The sequence below is a fragment of the Lutra lutra genome, chromosome 1 (genome assembly GCF_902655055.1).
Source record: "Lutra lutra chromosome 1, mLutLut1.2, whole genome shotgun sequence".
Taxonomy (NCBI): Eukaryota; Metazoa; Chordata; class Mammalia; order Carnivora; family Mustelidae; genus Lutra; species Lutra lutra.
The window spans coordinates 208,297,007-208,319,317 of NC_062278.1; the positions used below are offsets into that span (position 1 = coordinate 208,297,007).

The 22,311-nt window shown below is 49.3% G+C and overlaps 1 protein-coding gene across 5 annotated transcripts in view; it reads left to right on the forward strand.

Annotated features, from left to right (window-relative positions):
* ZDHHC3 (zinc finger DHHC-type palmitoyltransferase 3) overlaps nt 1-22,311 on the forward strand; it is a 52,610-nt gene that overhangs the window by 2,391 nt on the left and 27,908 nt on the right. For 4 of the 5 annotated variants that reach the window (XM_047696078.1, XM_047696098.1, XM_047696105.1 and 1 more), the window contains exon 2: nt 14,505-14,834. In XM_047696078.1, coding sequence (XP_047552034.1) covers nt 14,529-14,834 — 306 coding nt within the window. In that variant the 5' untranslated portion in view covers nt 14,505-14,528. Of the gene's footprint in view, nt 1-3,280; nt 3,614-14,504; nt 14,835-22,311 lie in introns of those variants that run through there. The other variant, XM_047696088.1, reaches the window with a different exon arrangement.

Consider the following 22,311-nt stretch of genomic DNA (forward strand, 5'->3'; position numbering starts at 1 on the left):
GCCAAGCACTGTTCTAAAGCACTTTACAATGATTAACTGATTCAGTCCTCACAAAAGCCCTATGAGGCAAGTACCATTATCCCTATTTTACAGATTGGGAAGCTGAGGTGCAGAGAGGTTGATTGTCTTGATCAAGTTCACAGGTCACATGACTAAAAAGTGCCCGAGCTGGGGTTTGAGACCAGGCAATAACTCCCATACCTGCACTTCTAACCATCCCCTTATGCGGTCTCCTCACCAGACTACACTTGATTTGCCCGAGGATTCGGTGAAGGAGGCCTGTTTAGTTATGGAATTGTTAACTGCTCTGTAGGCTGTAGTTAGTTTTTATTCCAAAAGCAGGGAGTCTGTTCAACCATAAATTCACATCCCTTGACTCCTTCTTCTAAAGGAATGTCAAACATGGTGTGGAGGGGACGCTCGCTATGTGTGTTTCAGCCTCCCCTTTCGGATAAGGGAAAAGGTTACATACAAGCCAAGTGGAGCTTAACTCAGAGTAGCTGAGAAGAGCCCTCCACAACAGAGAAGGCTGTTGGATCTGGGACGGATGATGGAGCGAGGCATGGAGACCCCGATGCCAACCATGTGCCTTACTCCCAGAATAGACATCTAGAAGCTCTTCAAACAGGAAGTATTTGTTTGCATGCCTGTGAGTGTCTAGTGTTCTTGTGGACTCAAAGAGATGGGAAGCTGAAAGCACACCTGCCTAAAAGGAGTTGAGGATTTGCTGTAGCTGGAGAGCCCAGGCACTCAAACTAGCACATAAACAAGACAGTGAAATAAAGTGCCCCATTGAGCCAGTGTGGTAATTAGACGTGAGGCCGACCTGTAATAAGGTGCTAATTGTGCAGACCAGGCATCAAGGATGAGAGGTAAAGAGCTGCTATTAGCCACTAACAGACAACAATGACATTACAGAGGTGGAATAAATCTGTCCCACCTAACCTTGGTTAATTAAAGCAGTAAAAGCCAGTTACAGAAGAGCTTGGGGCAACGCAGAGTCGGCGGTGCTGAAGTTGCAGGGATTTCTTGAAAGACCAGCAGGGGAACATCTTCCCAGGCTCGAAAAGAGGCAGCCAAGTGCCAAGCCTTTACCTTTGCATTTTCACAATTAGCCCAAAACTGCAGAAAAGCAAATGCGAGTAACTTATTTTCCCCATGGATCTGTTTCCTTTAAACACTTTGATTTGTCCTGCCTGTGCCGTGTCTGAAGAAACACTCGATATAAATAACCTGTCAGTCATGCAGGCAGGTCTGTGGCTGTGTTGCTTTTCCAGAAATTACAACTCTTAATTACAGTGGCAGAAAAACTGATAGGACTCCATCAGTAAAGCTTATTCTCATATAGAGGAATGGTCTTCGTGTGTGTTTCCTTTTGAGAAGGTAGCAGGGTGCTTCTCACATCTTTCATTAGGGCATGTGTGAACAAAGGCGGGGGGGTCACATATTCTGATTAGCAAGTCTGGAAATACTTAAAGACGCATACCCATGCTAATAGCCCCAGAATCTGGATAGAAATGGAGGAGTGAAGTCGGGGTATTGACCTGCTTGGGGGGAAGGGGAGAAGCAAATGCCACGCTGCCTCTAGTTTCTTCTTGTGTTTGTATGTTTTTAATCACTTGCTTTCCTCTTTGGAAGCAGATTTCCAGAGACAAATGGCCAGGTTATTCCTGGTTCGCAACTGCGAAGGTAAGAAGGCTTCAGTTCCCTGTCCCACCTGATTCAGTTATCCATCCAAGAAATGCCAGGAAATACCAGGAAAACTCCATCTTTTCATAGTCTCCTCCAAACTGTAAGCTTCCTGGTATGTAGAAACTTGGCAGTTGAACTCTGGATGTTTCTGGGCTACCTGAGACAGGCATTTCTCCTGGTCAGGGTCTGTGGGGACAGAATTTCTTTAGGTGGGATAAATATCTCACCTTAGAAAAATAAGCCTAGTGGGACAGATGCAATTCTGGCCACAGTTCTGTTGCAGCAACTTCTAATGTGGCTGTGGACAAAGCATACATTTCTAAACTGAGAAATAGCAGCAAAAAAATGTAGAAAGGCAAGATGATTAGGAAGATAAGACAAGATCTTTTGGCACAAAGACTACTGGGTGTCTATTCCAGTGATCTGGGCTTTGCCACAGATCATTTTTTGTGATTTTTTTTTTAAGAGCAAATCTCTCTTTTTTTTTTTTTTTAAAGATTTTATTTATTTATTTGACAGAGATCACAAGTAGGCAGAGAGGGGAAAGCAAGCTCCCGGCTGAGCAGAGAGCCTGATGCAGAGCTCGATCCCAAGAACCTGGGAACATGACCTGAGCCGAAGGCAGAGGCTTTAACCCACTGAGCCACCCAGGCGCCCCTAAGAGCAAATCTCTTAACTGTTCTAAGCCTCATCTTACCCTAAAATGTGTATCTTACCATGATGGTAAAACTCAGAACCAGTCACAGATACACGTCCTGCTTCACTTTTAAAGATTTCTCTCTCTTACCACTTAGTAATATTTGATGCATTTTGGTAGTGCTTTTTCCACTCTGAAAAAAAAAAAAAAAAGAAGTGAATTAACAAAAGGAAATGATAATTGTTTGGAAAACTGAGCATGCTCAGGAAAATGCCTAACAGTTATTGGTGGATTTTTTTATATGAAGAAAGAACAGGGAAAGGAAGTTAAGGGATGCTTTTGGTAAACATGTAAAAATCCAAGAAATTAACAAAATATTGAATTTGCTCCTGAGAACAGAGGATTCAGAATCTCAACCCTGCAGGGGATCTCGGCATGCAGCTCAGTCTTCCCTCGTTTTAGAGGTGAGGCCACCGAGGCCCAGGGAGGGCAACTCTTTGGCCAGAAATCAGGTGGTAGTGGCCGCAGGAAGGAGAGTAGAACTGTGGCCTCCTGACCCCAAGCCAGTCTGTTTTAACTTAGCACTGGCCTCCCTTCTGTCTCCGAAGCCCTCGATAGATGTGACAGAGCCTGTTCACGGGCCGTGGATGTGGACAGCCGGTTCCTTGGTCCCAAGGTCTTCCCCAAGGCTCCTCTGGTGTGGCACCTACGCGTGCCGGGGATGAAAGGCATCAGCAGGGATCTAAAGCTGTATGGCTTCCCTTCTTGCTCCCAGTGCCATTGCAGTAACTGGTTCTCTTGCTCTCCCCTCAATCTTAGATCCTTCCATGAGCCTTCTGCTTTTAGTCCCTAAAAAAGCCAAGTGCTTGCCTGGGTGATGTCACAGTGGCTGCATGTCTGCCCATGGCACAATGTGGGGGCAGGTGCCATTTTCAGCACCTCAGGTGGGACCCTTTGCTGGTTGGTCTCTGCCTAGCATGGGTGGGCGCTCTCTCCGAAAAGGCAGTGTGCTGGAACTTAGCCCCCCATGAAGCATTCTCCAACAGAAGCAGATTTTAGGGACTCAGTCCGAGGGTGACTGTCCCCGCTGAAGTTTCACATACCTCCCGCTTCCTAGATTAAGGCAGGATCAGTCCTTCCAAATGTTGGCTGGTGTTCAGCCAGGGCCCCGCCTTAGGGGACAGAATGCTTAAGTTCAGGCCTGTGGCCTGTGAACACTGCCACGCATGACCCATCCACTAGCACCATCTCAACATAACCATGTGTGGGCAAGAGAGCCAAACAGTAAGTAACCCAAGGTCATGGCGGAGGCACCGCACCAGCGCACCTTTCCTTTGTTTTCTGGTTACGGGGGCAAAATTAGTGGTTGCAGTGAGGAATAAAAAGCAAGCTCTGGAATGAGAGCAGTCTGGGGAATGTACCCTCTCCACTGCTTCTTTAGAGTATGAGCTTAGGCAAGTCTCTCCATGCCTCAGTTTCCCTTCTGCAAAAGGGCATGGGAAAGCCAGGGTTTATATTTACAAGGAAGAGCAAAGAGAAGACGTGTCTAGCACTCAGCTCAGTGTCTGAGGGGTAGTAGACACCTAGGAAGAATTGGGGCCCCACTCTTAGATTCAGCATGCCCCCCACTGTGGCAGGAGCCAGGCAGAAGGCCCAGCTGGGAATCTACCCTGCCAGAGGCCAGTGGACCTGATTAGGAGAGGCTCACATACTGTGAGAGTAACACAATCATGGACAAGCAGCGTTGTTGAAGGCAGCTGGGTTGGTGATACATTGTTGCCCTTGAAAAGATTTTGTTGCTGGGTTGCAGACTTCTGGCATGCAGGGAGAGTACGGTCTGATAAACTGAGAGGTGGGGGGTAGTCACCTCTCTAACCGTTTTATGGACCTTCAGCTCACTCCTAGAGCTTCATTTCTTTACTCATCTAGTTTGGATGAGGACAGGTAAACCTTGCTAGTCTCTTTCTCAAAGGCTGAGTGTTTCAGGCCCAGCGTGTGCAAGGTAGTCTGGGGGGCAGTGTCGAGATCCGTTGAAGAGACGGCTGCCAGATGTCAGTCAAATAGCACAGAGAAGAAAGAAAAAAAAAAACTTTTTTTTTTAAATAACAGGTACAGTAGGCTTCCAGGAGCTAGTGGAAGGAATGTCTGTTTAGGGTCCATTTCTTGGGTTTTTTCAAAAGAAGTCACGAATCTTAGAGATCTAGTCCTTCCCAGTCACTTTAGAGATGAAGCCATCAAAGCGAAGCTGAAGTGACTTTTCCTGGGGTCTGTGAACTGTGTGAGGGAGTAGGAAGCAGAACTCGTGTTTCCTGCTTGGTCATTCCTCCCCTCCCGCTCTGGGAAAAGAAAGTCACGTGCTATGCTCAGACTGCGGTCTATGGTGGCAGGCAGAGCTGGTTTTGAGTCCTGGCCTTACCACTCCCTTGCTCTGTGTGACCTTGGGAATATTACCCAAGACTTCTGCATCTCACTGGGTTGAGGTATAAGAAGGTTGAGGTGCTGGATTTTTGTAAGAATTACAATGAGCTGCATTATCTAAGTCAGTCATCCTAGGCATTTGGTTCATGTTGGTGCCCATCTCCATTCCTGGAGACAGCACTGCATGTTTTGTCTAAAACTTTTAGACAGAGTCTCAGACAGATTTGGATTTCTTCATCTATGGAACAGAAGGAGTTTGGCTCAAATCTAATAGATGGTCTTGAAGGTTTCTTCCAGCTCTAAAATTCTGACCCAGATGGTGATTTTTTTTAACCAGTTCATGGTACACATAGTCCTGTTTTAAAGTCTCATTAATTTTCCTCATTGTTACAACGTATCATAAAGTACACCTATAAAAGGGGAAAATAGACTGTGTTACCCAAACGAGTATAGTTTCTACGGATCCCCAGTGTTTGTGACCTGTATTATGGCATCCTCCATGTGGATGTGATGTAGGAAAGACGTTAGGGTTCCAAGCCGAGGGCCAAGAAAGAATTCTAAGACGTCTTTGGTGCAAACAGGTGGTTTTATTTAAAGCAAGGGGACAGACCGTGGGCAGAAAGAGCCACCCTGGGGTCATGAGGAGTGGCCCATCATATACATTCAAGGTGGGAGGGGGTTAGGGATAGTGTAAACCTCCCAGGTATTTTGGAAACAAGGTTTCCAGGTTCCTGGGGGCCCGGCTATTGTTAGGAGAGGCCGTTTATTGCTGTTTAGTAGAAACTCACTCTTAGAGACCCTTCAGATGTATATGGGTGGGTCATATGCTTGGGATGATTGCCAACATGTCTCTGATAAAGGAAATTTCCGAGGGAATTTTTATGTTAAAGTAAATTTACAGAATGCTGGGGATTGGGCTAAGATCAAGATGCCTTTTGCACTTCGCAGAGTATCAATATTGAGGCAGTTTGGTTCCTGGAGGAAGGTCACTATGCCTGTTTCAAGGACTTGTCAGTGGCCTGTAGGCAGTAAGGAATTAATAATTCCTATTCTGCCTTTGTGTCCCGAATCAGGTGTGTATTTTTTTTTTTTTAAGTAGATTAAGAAAGTCAGGAGTTGGTGATCTGGCCACTTAGAGTACAGTAGTCCATTGTGATAAGTAAGAGAACTGTTAGCATCCATTCGCTGTCCAAATCCCAGACTTCGTTCTGAAATGCAGGCCTAGTATTAAGAAGTCTGAGCGTGCACATGAGTCTGTTTTATACGAAGGTTAGGAGGCGAAGGAAAATTTAACTTACAACCCCTATCTGGTCTTCTCGGTGAACCTTATTGTTTATAGGGTTTGGTTTGGGAGTGTGATGTTTTACTTTTTTCCTTTTTTTTGGTGTTTTTTTGTTTTAAGATTTTATTTATTTACTTGACAGACAGAGATCACAAGTAGGCAGAGAAGCAGGCAGAGAGAGAGGAGGAAGCAGGCTCTCTGCTGAGCAGAGAGCCCGATGCGGGGCTCAATCCCAGGATTCTGGGATCATGACCTGAGCCGAAGGTAGAAGCTTTAACCCACTGAGCCACCCAGGTGCCCCTTTTTTTAGTGTTTTATTGAACGTTGAGTATGTCAGAAGACAAGAGACAGGCAGAGCAGGACAGGATCCTCCCGCAGAAAGTGGTGTAGACTTGTCGGTAAAGATCTTCTAGAACAGACCAGGGCATTCTGCCTGCCTGGACGCCTTCCTTGGCTGGCAGGTTGTGATGCAGATGATAAGGCACCTTTCCTTCGAACCACACCCTTACCTTTTAGAAGAGAAAGTTCAGTGACTCATTCTTTTTTTTTTTTTAATGAAATATTTCAAACATAGTGATTCATGGTTCATTCTTTCTTTCTCTGAGAACCCTCTAAAAATGCATATAAAATTTACAATCCTTTTGGATCCTTACACAGATTAAATTAAGAGAATTGTAACTCAGATAAATTGGTTTTCTACTTCAGATACCTTTCTAAAGCTTCTAGGACATGGACCATTCATTTATCTTTGATGTTGTAGGGCTGCCTTTTGAATGCTTTTAAGTCTATCGCTCTGCAGTGTGAGAAGTTCTAAAAGTGGCAAACATTGTATTTTTGAGACAGTAGGATTTAAACTATAGATGGTTATTTTTTTCTTTTATTCTTTATTTCTTTTCAGTGTTCCAGAATTCATTGTTTATGCACCACACCCAGTGCTCCATGCAATATGTGCCCTCCATAATACCCACCACCGGGCTCACCCAACCCCCCATCCCCCTCCCTTCCAGAACCCTCAGTTTGTTTCTCAGAGCCCACAGTCTCTCAGGGTTCATCTCCCCTCCAATTTCCCCCAACTCACTTCTCTCCATCTCCCCATCTCCTCTGTTAAACCATAGAAGGTTATTGATATACTCGTTAAGATGAATTTCAATTGAGAAAAAGGATGCAAGTACCAGAAAAGATGCTGCCTTCTTTCAGGGGACCTTTTAAGTGATTGTATATGGGTAGACTGAGTTCTTTAACCGTAGTAAAAATTAGTTTAGGTGAGAATTAAATGTTTAGGGCAAGTTCAAGAAGATACCAGATGCCCTCCCCACCACCCCACCCCCAACAGCAATTCAGCACAATACTAGATTTATTACAATGTTAACTACTCACCTGAAACAGATGGTGACCTGTGTTAAAAGCTTCCGATTTAAGGGTTTCTACTGCCTTGCTGAGGTTCATGACGTCGGCTAAGGAGTTGATGAAATTGAGTTGAACTATAGATGAACAATACGTTCTTCCTAGTAGGGAGGGACCCAGAAAGTTGAATCCTTAAAAAAAAAATATTTTGGAGTATTTGGATGACCCTTCTCTCTGAGTCAAGGGAAAATAATGCTTGTTTTGACTTTATTCAGCCCGTCTGTAAACAGATACTTCATACAGGTTGAGCGTGTTAATGCTACATTAATCTGTACAGTCCCCAAAACCTACTTCTGTGCTGTGTGTGAATGCGTGTGTGGATGTGAGAATGTGAGTGGGTGTGGTGTCTCTGGAAAGTAATCCTCAGAAAGTACTTTGAGAAGCTTTTACGGATTTTAGATCTAGCTGAACTAATCCCAGACTTCGGGATAACATCTTATCTCAAGAAAGTCAGTGAAGTTGGCAGTCTGAGAAGATCTGTGGTTCCTGGGACACTCATTGGATGGACAGCTGTGGGGGAGGGTGGGGGGGTTCTAATACATCGAATACAGAACTTGTGTGTATTATGGGATGGCTTTGACCCTTGCGCATAAAGCCTGGGCTTTGGGTCAGTTTTGGGGCAGGTGATGGATTTATAAGAATTTGCCCCTCATTCAACAAATGATGAGTAACTATAGGTACTGCATCTGGACTCTTGCCATCACCAATGGCCAGCACTTGGCTGGGCATCCAGCCTAGCCAACCTGCTGATGGGCCACAGTGGGATGGGACCTGGGAGCTTGATGGTAGCATCGCCCTTTCAGACCCCTTTGTATTGTTCAGCATTGGATAGGCAGCATGGAAATTGAGTCACAAGTGCGTACCACAGAGCCAGCCCAGTACCCCACATCCTGCGTTTATAGGACACAGACTTCATTTCACTGGATACATTTGTGTCCACCCGTCTGGGTTACTGGAAGAGCACACATGTGGTCAGGTATGATGAAGCATGAGAGTTATAGATCTGGAGGCAATTCTAGGGGGGTTTTGTTTTTGCTTTTGTTTTAGAAAATTATCACCACTTTCAGTCACTTCTCAGTTTTTTGCTTCTGAAACTCTAGAGGGGAGAACTAGATGATTTCCTTAGAATTCCCACATGCTGGGATAGCCCAGAGCTCAGAAGGTTATTCTGACACCACGCTGCACGCTCCTTATCATCTGGATGGCTTAGGGAGCTCCAGAGCTCCAGAACTGCTCCTGTACCAAGAATCCTCCTATGACCTCCTTATCCCCAGGGCTTAGTTCCTTCGCCTTTCTGGGCCTCAGTGTGCTCCTCTGCCAGGTCAAAGAATAAGGACTTCGGGCATGGATTAGTCACATATGAAAAAGCCAACTCTTTTCTTTTTTTCCTAAGATTTTATTTATTTATTTGACAGAGATAGACAGTGAGAGAGGGAACACAAGCAAGGGGAGTGGGAGAGGGAGAAGCAGGCTTCCCGCTGAGCAGGGAGCCCGATGTGGGACTCCATCCCAGAACCCTGGGATCAAGACCTGAGCCGAAGGCAGACGCTTAATGACTGAGCCACCCAGACATCCCAAAGCCAACTCTTCTTAATGCTCTAGAACTGTTGGCCAAAACAGTACAACATAGATAACTATAATTAAATTTGCCAAGCAATCATTGTTTTCGATCTATCTTTGGAAACAAAACGGAAGAGGAACAGAAAACCCAGTTCCACCCAGCTGGAACTCTGGCCTGTTGCCTCAGCGTCTCCCCAGCTTGTTGGCCTCTGGTGGACTCCAAGACCTCCCGTGTGTCTCATCTTGTCCTGTCTATCAGTGCCAGAGCAATCATACCATAACATGACTGTGGCCCAACTAGTTTTCTCAGAGACTGGGGTGCCTCCCTGGTACCTCCAGGGTGAAGTCCCAACTCACCTCGAAGCTCAGGGCCTTGTTAAACATAGCCTTCATAACATAACCCTACCTTAAACTTCATTTCCACTTAGCGCCCCCCCCCCACCTCCTGTTCCCAACACAGCCTGTGTACGCGCATGCTCACGCACACAACCCCGGACATCCAGCCCCACAAACTGTGTCACCATTCTCCCTGCCTTTGAGTGGGACGCTTCACCTCACTCCGTGCCCTGCTCAGATCCTCTCCCTTTAAATGCCCTGGCCATAAGGAAGTCTATTGATCTCACTTCTGGACTTTGGGGGGTTTTGGGCGTTACTGTTTGTCTCTCCATTGTGCTGTTCATTAGAAACCTATATGTTAGGGTCATTGTGGGATAGGTCTGATTTCTGCATCCATTCACTCAAGAAATAAAGATGTGAGCACATACTCCTGCCAGATACCAGGCTCCAAGGCCAAACAAAATGGGACTTGCCGGTTAGTAGAACAAAGCAAGTAAGACTAGTCTGAGCAGATTGGGAGCTGGCAGAGGGGAACGACAGGGCCTGTACTGGGCAGCACACACGCATTCCCTTGTGAGTGAGCCCCCCGCACAGTTCCTTACACTTAGTGGCTGCTCCGGAAGTATGTTTTTGAATTGAACTGAACTGAACACGGAAGAATTTAGAGGGTCAACAGGGCAAGGGAATGGGGTGAGAGGTGTGGGATGCAGGGAGGACTGGAGAAGGCTGCGAAGGGTGTGAGCTGGTGGGCAGAATTAAAGGTCCCCAGACCCACCAGCCTCCTTGTATGCACAACCCAGAGGCCTGAGCAAACAGTACTGCCCAACGCTTCAAGCAAGGGACTCATGGGGAGTCAGACATAGGTAAAGAGCCACTCCTCAACCCCAGTGATTGGAGTTTCCCTCATTCAAAATAGAAGGGAAAAAAGGTCAACATTTGCTTCTCCTAATGTGGTCATTAGGGGCAGAGTGAAGGGAAGGTGCACTGTTTGTTCAAGGTGAGGTTTTCCCCATACTTGTCAGATTTCCAGTTAGCTAATTTAAGGAACAGATCCTTATTGGAAAGCTACTTTCATTGCTCGAGTGGCCTTGGGGTTAAGCAAACTCTTTATCACAGTGTGCCTTGATTGGTTTTGAGCAGGATATTTTGAAACTCTGAAGTGTGGGTTGGAATGTGAACTTGAGTTCAGTACTTGGTGTCTGACTCTGCCGAGGGTGCCCTTGTCTGAGTGCTGGCCCGGATCACAGGTTCTCCCTCACCAGTGAGGGGAGAACAGAACTCCTCTATACTCTCTTTGGTCCCACATTGTTTGAAGATGGAACATTCTGGTTGCTTAAATAAGAGTCACAGTCCACTTACTTCACAGTCCTACTTGGTGCTCCCTCCACCATCTAGGATATGTCCATACCCCTGAAAGGAAGCAGACAGGGCCTCCAGAGGTGGGCCTGGAATCACAACGCTCTGGCATTGTACTCGAGCATTTGTGTAACGAACGCACAGTAAATAGCTGCTATGTGCCAGGCCCTGGGCTAACGAACAGACAGGGCTTCCAGCCCACAGGAACCTTATGCTGGGAGAGCACAGCAGGTGTTCCCTAAAGGCCTATTACCTAAAACGAGTACCCTTCTTTTACAAACAAATAAAACTAAACCAGGTTTAGTTTTATTTGTTTTCCAGCCCACAGCCAATTAGTGGTCATAAATGGAGAGTTTGTCAGGGGGATTGGTAACTGTAGACACAGAAATGATAGTAGCCAGGAATGGAAGAGGAAGACAAAGAACCAGACAAAGGAGATGTTGGAATTGGAATTCTAGTAGTTTGAACAGGCCAGCTGGTGTGAGGCCAATAGCTCAGTGAGTCTCCACGACTCCTGAGGACATCATTCCCTGACCCACTCCAGGAAGTGGTGTTCCGGTAATAACTAAATCATTCCAAAGAAATGGATGGCTATTGTACTTAAGACAGGAGCAGGTATAGTATCTTTTTCTTTGGTCTGTTTTTATTTTACTTCCGTGTTTTATTTTTCATTTCCACCTAACCATCCTAATGGTTAAAATGTGTATCTGCTCAGGGACAAGCCACAGTTACTGGGAAATTTACTTAGGTGGAAGGGTCTGTTCCTCAAGTTGTTGCCATATGTACAATCAAGAATGAGTAATTAACGAGAGGATACAGTCAGCTGGTCTGGATATACTACAAGCCGAATGAAATCACTGGAAATACCTACGCAGGAGCAGTGCAATGAAATTTATTTTCAGTGATGATCCATTTCAGAAAACCACACAGAACCCTTTGATGGAGTACCCAGGTTTCAGGGAGATGACCATTGGGCTGTAGATGACAGGAGGTTATGCTGCCACAGACGTGTGGGGCGGGGTGAGTTGTAACCACCCATCTCTGTTGCACTGAGCTGTTCTGGAGGGAAAGCTGGAGCCAAGACAGATCTCACTTATCTGGTGGGTAACAGCCACCTCGAACTGTGGGTCAGCGAATTTCTGTATAAAGCTAGAGAGTGGGGGCGCCTGGCTGGCTCAGTCAGTGGAGCAGGCGACTCCTGATCTCAGGGTCATGAGTTTGAGCCCCACGTTGGGTGTAGAGATGACTTAAATAAAAAAAATAAATCTTAAAGGAAAAAACACTAGAGACTAAGCAGGCTTTTTACACTTGCTGGTCATAGGGCCTCAGCAGAACGGCTCAGCTGTGCCATTTTAATGCAAAAAAGCAGACAGAGCCCATACGTCTTTGAATCTCATGACTGTGGTCCAGGGAAACTATGTGGTTAGTACTCACAGACCTGTATGGCAGCAGGAAAACCTACGAGAATGCTTGCCTGTGGAAGTCGTCAAAATGCTGAGCTTTCATCAGCTCTGGAATCGTTGTAGGATTTCATGGGATTTTAGCTTTTCGTTTGTTGGCTTTTGATGGAACGGAGCTTAGGATGTTAGACTCTGCTGGGCCCGGGTCCAGTCGCAGACACCCCTGGCTGCAGGCCCCTGCTGTCCTTCCATTCGGTGCCTCACAAGGGCATCCGTGTATCCTTCAGGCCTCTAGGTTGTTGCCAGTGGCACCAATTGCCGTTGTCTTGTGGCGAGCACAAAATTGCTTTATTCGAAGACTCTGGTTGACAGCCTGTGGGAAACCACTGCTTTAACTCTACTTGGGGTGGTTATTCCATATGTCATGACTCCCCATCCCTTGGCTCCCAGCACGGTGTACCCAGCGTGTGATAGTCACGCTCTTTGTGGAGTCATACTGCCTTTCAGCCATTAATTCTCCGCCATCCTGGGGAGGGGAGGCCCCAGCCTTGTTCTTTCATTATTAGCCTCTGCAACTTTGGGCCCTAAGTGTCCATCATTTTGAGGAGCGGTGACTGCTCTGCCCGCTCAGCTTTCTGGACACGTCCTGCCTCGTCGTGACTGCAGCATATTCAGTCCAGAGGCTTGCTCCATGCTGGGGCTGAGGACAGGGGAGGAAGAAGGCCAAAGGGTGAGGAAAGCCCGGCACAACCACTGAAGGTTTGCTCGTGCCCTGTAGAGCCCCGGCCTCCAGAAAAAGACACAGAGCCAGTGCCTCTTATGAATGGTTTCTGCTGCTACGAAGTGCCTGGAGTTCTCAGGGGCCCAAAGATGTCACTTGCGGTGCCATAGATCGCGCCGGTGGCCTCTCTGTGGCACTGGCATCTGGGGCAAGCCTGCCACCGGTACAGTTTCTGAGTGAGAAACCGGCCTGGTGATGCAACGGGCCGCCACACATTCCATAAGGAATCAGAGGGAAATGTGTACTTGCTGCGCTTTGCGGCACACGCTGTGGACAGATCGACTTTATTATCCATCCTGAGTTATTTCATTAAATAATGTCTCCAGAGACACGGGCTGCAGCTGTTGGGAAGAAGGGGCATGTTGCTCAGCCCTTGTTTTGGAAGGAACGGCTGTCTTTCCTAGAGAGAATGTGCCATGTGTGTGGGGCCCGTGGTGTGTGGGCCCTTACGGTCCGTGGTGTTCGTCGGGAGCACCTGCAGCTCCCTTGGGCCTCACACCAGCCCTGGGGGCGGGGGTGCTAGGGCTTCGAGGGGGTGTCTCTGCAGGTGAGGACACGAAGGCTCACGATGCCTCACAGTCAGGTGGAGGAACACCTTTGGACTCATTGTCCAACGTTCTGCACTTGACCCCATCACTTGCGAGGAGGGGAGAACTCCGGGAGTCTCTGATTGCTGGGAAATCAGCTCTTTGGGCCATAGGACTGAAAAACCTGGTTGGTTTCAAGAACCTTCCCTCTCCTGGTAATTGTTTTGCCTTTACCGTTAGCTAATGCAGTAGTGAGTGAGAGCGTCTTCATGGTTGCCGCTTAACCCTGGTCCTAGGTCACCAGGTCCTTTCCTCCTCATCATCCCTGTTAACCCCAGACAGCCTTCAACACCAGCCTCTGGGTTTGTCCTTGGCACAGAGGCAGCAGTGTTCACGCTGAAGAGAGTTTTCCCAGAGGTTTTGGTGCTCTGTGCCCTGTCTTGTCTTTTAAGTCATAACTGGAACATGTTTTTTGACACCGTCCTCCCAGTAGATCCGATCCCTTGTAAACAGAGAGACGTGAGTTCTAGCCCCACTTCTGAGTTGGTGTCTTGTGTGTGCAGCTACAGCTCCAGCTGACCTTGGGGGAGGCATTTGCCTTTGGAAGGCTCCCTTTACATATCTGTCATGTGAGGGCTTTGGGCAAGGTGGCCCTATTTCGCAAAGGCTAAGTTAACTCTCGGAAGGAAGTAAGGAAGAGAACTTACTTTTCTTTCCTTTTCTTTTTTTTTTTAAGTAAACTCTACACCCAATGTGGGGCTCGAACTCATGACCCCAAGATCAAGAGTCACGTGTTCTTCCAACTGAGCCAGCCAGGTGTCCCAAGAGCTCACATTTTATTTTTTATTATTTCTTTATTTGAGAGAGAGCAAGTTTGAGTTGGGGGGGAAGGGGCAAAGGGAGAGGAAGAAGAAGGCTCCCCACTGAGCAGGGAGCCCGATGCGGGGCTCGATCCCAGGACCCTGGGATCCTGACCTGAGCTGAAGGCAGACGCCTAACCCACTGAGCCACCCAGGTGTCCCTCATGGCTTACTTTAGAAAGGTGATTTTATCAAGTCTCCTTGATAACAAGACACCACCAATTTTCTGGGTCCTTTCTTCTCTCTTCCAGATGCCAGTATGGACAGAATAGCTTATGATGCTTCTCCCCACCCACCACTTCCGAGACATTGAGCGGAAGCCAGAATACCTCCAGCCGGAGAAGTGTGTCCCACCTCCCCACCCCAGTCCTGTGGGAACCATGTGGTTTATCCGCGACGGCTGTGGCATTGCCTGTGCCATTGTCACCTGGTTTCTGGTCCTCTATGCGGAGTTTGTGGTCCTCTTTGTCATGCTGATTCCATCCCGAGACTACGTGTACAGCATCATCAACGGAATTGTGTTCAACTTGCTGGCCTTCTTGGCCCTGGCTTCCCACTGCCGGGCCATGCTGACGGACCCCGTGAGTATGTCTGGGCCTGTTTTAGCCAGCCCACACTCTCCTCCTCTGGCCCTGGCATGGCCACAGCCTGCATGTTCCCCCGGACCTTGGGAGTGTGGAGAACAGGAGGGCCAGGGCTGGGGTGGGAGAGTGAACTCAGGCCCCCCAAGGGGACACCATCTGTGCCACAGCCTCTCCGTCTTGGTAGGAGGATCCTGTATGTACACTGGTGTACGCATGCATGGAGCCTGCTACAGGAGGGGTTTGGCCCACGGGGATGCCTCGCCTCTCGTTCATTCGAAATGCACAGTCAGATAACCGTGGAGACTGGGGACAGGTTAGCAGAGTGGAAAGCATGGTGGGGGTGGGGGGCAGTGGGTCAGGGCAGGGCTTCCCAGAGAAGCCAGGACTGCAGCGAGGTACTCTGGAAATTAAAGCCATATCCAATTCCCGGAACCTGCACGGAAACGGCCTTCACTTTGGGCAAGGCTCATCTTTTCCTGAAAAGCTGGACCAGCCTGTTTCAGGCGGTAGCAAGTGCCTCTTGGTGCATATCTGTGGGTAAAGCGGTGGTGTTCTGCCTGATGCCTTAGTTGAATATAGCAGGCTGTGCCAGGGGCTCTTGGGGGTCATGCACCCCAGTAGTAAGCTCTCCGTTCCTGGTCATTCCCTGGTTCCTCCCATCCTGGGAGAAATGAGAGCGCGTGATTTGATGAAGACCTCCTGTGGCTCTATTTGTTTGAGTGCGTAGGACAAGTATGTTTAAATTAAGAGGAGGAAAGTCCCGCTACTGGCCGTGGCATTAGCCACCCAGACCTTGTTTCTGTGAGCCCCAGGGAGAGCAAAACAGAGCCCCTGGGTCCTGCTCATTCCCTCTTCAACGGGCTCCATTTCCTGCCAGTTCAGGCCATGAGTTGTTAATCCATCCCGAGAGAGAGCCTCTTTTCTGGCTCGAGTCCACCTCAGCAGCCAGTCCAGATAGTACCTCTTCTCCTGCACGTGCTGGCACCATTAATGGGGTCCTCGATCAGCCAGGCCCTGGAGGGCCAGGCGTACAGGCTCCCCCCTGACTATCTGAAAAGGAGAGCGTACCTGTGAAACCTTTCCTAAGCCATAAACGGCAACAAGCAAACAAGCAATTCACATTTTGTAAAAGCAAGCATCCTCTTCAGATGTCTTTCTGTTGGCTGAAACAGATACTGAAGTGGGTCTCTCGTCAAAGCAAAGTGATGTAACGTGAACGTCAGGGACGGGGGGGACCCATACATGTTTCCAACCAGCATGCCCTCTGTCTGGAGAAGACAGGTGAGGCCAGCCCGGTGCGACAGAGGCTGTGGCGGGGCAATCCCGGGTTGCTGGGGCAAAACAAGGGAGTGTAGACGACGAGGACGGCTGCTGGCTGGCACGGCCGGCCAGTTGTTGCGAGAGCAGCGTCTGTTGGCAGAGGAAGTGGCAGGTGGTGGGCCAGGAAGACACTGACGGTGGGCCAGGCGGAAAGAGCAGCGGGCACACAGGCGTGTGGCCCCTCGAGGCACCCGGGAGCTTCATGGGATGGTGAGACCTAAGGAGGAGAATGGGTTTGGGTGGCAGTTGGATGAGGAGAGGCAGTCTAGAGTCCCCGAGGATTTTGAGTAAAAGAGTGTCATTTTACGCGGATCATGCTGGCAGCCCTGAGGAAGAGCCCTGGGGGCCCTGATGGGTGGGACAAAGTGAATGGCGTGCTCGTTGACGGCCTTCACCTTGAGACGGCCTTTGCCATGAGAGGGCCTTTCCGGACAATGGCGACAGCTGTGAGCAAGACAGACCAGAATCCCTGCCTCCTTGGAGCTCACGCCTAGCACAGAGGGTCAGACAGCGAAGACATGAGCCAATGAACAAGGTGATTTCAAACACCAATAAGTATTTTAAGGACAGTTGAAGAGTGTGATTGGGTGATGTGGTGGTGACTTTTCTGGGGCACAGGGGGGCCTACCTTAGGGATCTGAGAAGGGCAATGGGCAGAGCCCTTGAAGTTGAGGCTTAAATGGCATGGAGCTGTGAGTCAGGCCAATGAAGCCCTGAAGGCACAGCCTTCCGGGAAGGGGAGAGAGTAGGTGCAAAGGCCCAGAGGTGGGCACGCACCTGGCATATTTGGGGAACAAGACTAAAACCAGGGTGATTGCCACATGGTGAGCGGAAGCAAGAGGAGCTGGAAGAGGTAGCTAGGACTGCAGAAGCCGGATCGTACAGGGCCTCGAGGGCCTCATGAGAGCTTGGCTCTTCATTCTCACACAGTGGGAAGCCATTGAAGAGGCATGACATGACCTGATTTTTTTCTTTTTTTTTAATTTATTTATTTGACAGAGATCACAAGTAGGCAGAGAGGCAGGCAGAGAGAGAGGAGGGGAAGCAGACTTCCCACTGAGCACAGAGCCCGATGCGGGGCTCGATTCCAGGACCCTAAGATCATGACCTGAGCCGAAGGCAGAGAGGCTCAACCCACTGAGCCACCCAGGTGCCCCCATGACCTGATTTTTAAAAAGACAGTGCCTTGTGCTTGCAATGAGGGTTTGAGGTGGAGCAGAGACCCAGGAGGACTGGAGGGATGACGGTGGTGTGCATGCGGCATGGTTGTGGCTAAGACCAAAGCGGGAGCAGTGAAACTGGACAGAGCTGTTGGATTTGGAGTGTATTTTAAGCCACTAATTCTCAAACCTGGCTGCACATAGAATCCCTTAGGGAGCTTTGAAGAAGTACGGATGTCTGGGCCCCATCCCCAGAGATTCTGCTCTGATTGGTTTGGGGCAGGGCCCTGGGTATCGGGGTGTTCTAAACTTCCAGGCGTCCTCTGTGTTCAGCGAGGTCTGAGAACCACCCTTCGGAAGGGCTGACAGAAGGAGAGGGACTGGAGGATGTGCCTTCCAGCGCCTTGGCCTGAGCATTGCTTGTGCCATTTATTAAATGGGAGAGTCCAGGATAATGGATTTTGGAGGAAAATCAAGGCTTCTGTTCTGGCCACCTGTGTCTATTACACGTAAGCAGAGATGACAGGTGGGCAGTAGAGAGCCAGGTTTAGGGCTGGTGGAGGGTCAGGATCAGACCGCTTCGTGCGGCATCATTGGCGTGTAGAAGGTGCATGAGTCCGGGAACTGGATGTCAGGAGGACGACGGTGGGAAGGCTCTGGCCTGGCATTCCAGCTGCCCTCACAGTACGCGTCCTTTTCCCCTATGTTGACTCGAGTGGCCTCTCTGGGGTCTCCTGCATTTGGATGATTTGGATGATTCTCACGGCTTCCCATCGCTAGTGAGTAAACCATAGACTGTACTCCAGACACCAGCCAGCTTCCCATCGGTGTGTTTTGCTGGTGGCTCCAAAGAAAACTGGGCCCCCAAATGAAGCATCTGTCAGATATCTAGCATTACTAGTAAGGGGAGCAACTCCAGACCTGTCCTAAAGGCGTGCCCCGCCCCGGGCTCTCCAGCTACCTGTTTTTCCATTTTCCCAGCACACTGATGTGTTATGCAAAACCCAGTTCTATGCAAAACCAAGCCCGTCCAGAGAGAGGTGGGACGCCCTGGGGCAGCATGGGGAGCCTCGAACTCACACTGAAAACAGATCAGATTGGGGGTTCCTTATTAACAGTGCAGGATGGGTGTGTTTTTAGGAAGGTGCCAACACAGGGTCCTAAGGAGCTCCCTAGCAGGATTATAATGTTTTGTATCTCAGGAATTGCCTATAGTTCTTCTCAAACTATCTCCGTGGGTTATAAATAACATATAACAATGTATGCATTGTTTGTCATTTGGGTTTTTTTAGTATTACTAGGTTATATTTTTAAAAAAAAGAAGAAGAAGAAGAATCTCTTCTAGTCTCCCCCACACAGTTGCTAGACCCCTTCCGGCTTTGAAATCTTAACCGCGGTTGGACCATCAGAACAACTGTAACCGCCCACAGCTTTCTGGACCAGTTAGCAGTCATTCCCCCACTGCAGCAGGAAACTGGTCTGTGCAGAGCTTGAGCAGGAAAGGGAAGAGGGAAATGGCTCACAAATGGAGATGAAGCTCCCATGGGAAGTAGGGTCAAAAGGATGGGCCTGGAAGGAGAGGGAAGGGAGCCAAAAGGGCCTCACTTGGAGGGGGGGTGGGGGGAGGGGGGGAGGGGCGGCTGGCCTAGAGGTGGCATGGTGTGGGCAGACCCCAAGACAGACCACGGTCAGGTCTTGGGTGCACTCACCTTGCTTACACTGAGGGTGTGTCATGTCAGGGAGTTCTCTGTGTTCCCGAAACACCTCAGAGCTCTGGAGGGGGCTCTGACCGCCCAGAGGAGGCAGCCTCTTGAAAACAAACCAGGCTTGAAGACTCTTATCTTGGTACCCATCTCCCTCCCCACCCCCACCCCATCGTCACCACTTCTTCCTTTCCCTTTGCAGACACATTTTAATTCCTCATCCTGTGAGCTTCCTCAGGAATTTAAAATTTAAATCTGAAATTTTAAATCTAAAATTTAGATCTGGGACATCTGTCTGTCTCCCAGAAGCTGCTTAAAGCTGAGAGGCCTAGCTTATCCCGTTTTGCCCTGGCTGCCAGGAAGCTCAAAGCTGTGCACTCGTAATAATGATATAAACCCTTCTGATCACTTACTGACCAATCACTTACTAACTCATGACCAGAAATGATCCCAAATCTGAGATTTGACAAAAGGAGGCGTATAAATCAATTTAACCACATTGTTAACGAAAAGAAAATCCATCCGTCTGCCTGCCCCACTGCCCCTCCCTCCCTGTGAATCCCATCTTTTGAACACCTTGCCCTACATGGACTTCACACGACAGTCTCAGACCACTGCAGGTCTCCGTCTCAGTCTCTCCTGCCAAAACTCATCCACGTGCAGCTGGCGTTCCCTTCTGGAGCCGCCGTGACCTCATCGATTACACGCTGTGCACAGTCGGTTAGCAAGTATTTACTCAGGCCAGCGGCATGGTGGCAGGCCCCCAGAACACAGAGGCGGGATGGCCCTGGGGCCTCCCGCAGCATGCCGGGCGAGAGGCTCTGGGTGCAGCCAGAGGTCCTAACCTGTTCCCCCAGGTCAGGTCAGTTGCCTCGGGGGTCATTCTCCCTCGTGCCAGGCAGCTTCTCATACCTGCCACTGAGCAACTTAGAAACACCAACTGAAAAATCATTCTGGCTGCAGAGAGAGGAGAGTGACCCATTTGGGGATTACCTACTTCCCACCTTTCTGCAGAGGAGACAGGTGGCCTGTGACACAGGCCTGGGGCTGGTCACTGTGTCCCTGGCAGAGCTGATTAAGCGAGGGTTTCTGCCCAGACAGCAGGTGCGCTCATTCCTCAATCCCAGGAGCAGAGAGCCTGATGTGGGGCTTGATCCCAGGACCCTGGGATCATGACGAAAGCCAAAGGCAGATGCTTAATGGCTGAGCCACCCAGGCGCCCCGTATTTCAGTCTTAATGTTAGCGTGCTGATATAGTTGCTGGCAGGAGAATGATATTGTCACATCAAGGCAACTATAAAAAACCTCTTCAACCAGCATCTCATAAATACCTAAGTTGTCTTCTAATAGAGACGAGGGTTCTAGACTGGGATTTTCTGGGTCCAAATCCTGGTTCTGCCTCCTGTTAGCCATATAATCTTGGGAAGTCACTCGATTTCTCTGCTTTAGTTACCTCATCTGTAAAATGGGGAATAACACAGTCTCTGCCTCATAGGTTTATTGGCAAAATTAACCAAGAGGATACAATAAAGCGCTTGGAACTATGCCCAGCATAGGAGCACTCAGATGTCTGTTGTATTGTCGTTATCCTTCAGCTTGGGTTTATTGAAAACACGCTCCTTGCCAGGCCCTGGGCCATGTGCTGGGCTGCAAATTGAAAGACATTGTCTCTGTCATCCAGGAATTTACAGCCGTGCATGATTAGTGTGTACTTAAATGATAGGTGTTACAAGACAAAAACAGGCCCAGGCAGCAAAGGCCAAGTGAGGGCTTCTGTCTTGGGTGCGGCCCAGGGCCGTGAGGAAAAAGCAGAGGAAGATCCCAGGGTGAGTTTTGGTTCCAGCGCAAGAAGCAAACAGGTGCCTGGCAGGCTGGGGGGAGGTGCTGATGTGGGGTCCCTGGGGGCCCAGGAGGAAGACTTGGAGGGCACAGTGCCTTTGGGGAACTGCAGGTAGTCCACAGGGATGGGGGGGTGCGGCACTAGATCAGCGGTCCAGGGCTGGCTTGAGGCAGCCCTACACAGGCCTCACCCAGGAGCTTGGACACTGGGCCCTATTGGAGGCTCTGCGAAGCCTGGGGAGGTGCCCAGGCAGGGAGAGTAACATGGCCGGATTTCCATTTTAGAAAGTTTACTCTGGGAAATAGTAAAGGAGAATGGACAGAGGTAGGAGACGCTCTAACATCTGGGGCATGTGAGGATGGGTCAGAATGAAGACCATGACAGCAGCGTGGAGGGGAGGATGTGGGATTTGAGGCAGTTTGGGGCCGGTATGTAGGGCAGAGGGTTCAGAGAGCTGGGGATGGCTGCCGGATTTCTACACCGAATGCACGGTAACCGGATGTCCCACGGGCCAGGGAAGGGAGAGTAGAAGCAGGGGTTCAGGGAGAAAGGAACAGATTCAGTTCTTACATGGTAAATTTGGAGGATTGTTTTTTTGTTTGTTTGTTTGTTTTTTTGCTTTAAAGCCTCTTGAACAACCAGGTGGAGATGTCTGCAGCTTGAAAAGAGGCCTGAGTTAGAGCCCGGGCTTGAGCATCACTACTGGGGGTGACAGGGAGGACTGTCGGTGGCAGGGCGTGGGGGAGGTGCAGAATGAGCAGGGAGAGGGCCAGAAGGGATCCCCGAGGAGCACTGGGGTCCAAGGTGGGCAGCATCCCAAGGGAAGGCAAGGGGCCCAGGCCCAGAGGCAGGTGGACACCCAAAGGGAGCAGAGCAGCCTCAAGAAAGAATGACGGAAGGGACTGGATGGTCACAGGAGATCCGAGGGAGATGAAGGCTTAGAACTGACCTTTGGGGTTGGTCGCGGGAATTGCACAGTGACCTGGCGAGAGGCGTCCCTGGTGTGGAGATGCCCAGTGCTAGAGAGCAGTGAACTATAATAAGGGAGAGGTAAGAGAGACGGAAGTGCGCATGACCTCGAGAATCTCAGGTGTGAGGGGAGGGAGAGCCCGGAGTGTGCACACAACACAGGCGAGAAGCTTTGAGGTAAAAGTCTGCAGCCCCTGCAGACCAGGATTGGCTGGGACCCTCATCTTCCCAGCTGGTGGTTTACCCAAGCAGACTTGGTTTCTCTGAAATAGGAAAGGAACTGGGTAGGGATCAAGGAAGGTACTGGAAGTTTGGGCTAGCCACTGAGGGGAATGGTTGCCAGAACCGTATCACACCTCACTGCCCCAGATTTAAAACAGATGCCGCTATGGGGCCAGATGCATATTTTAGAAACATAGGAGCATTATGCACTTACAAATTCTTTAGTGTTTTCAGCTTGCTGTGCACAGAGAAAAGACTGG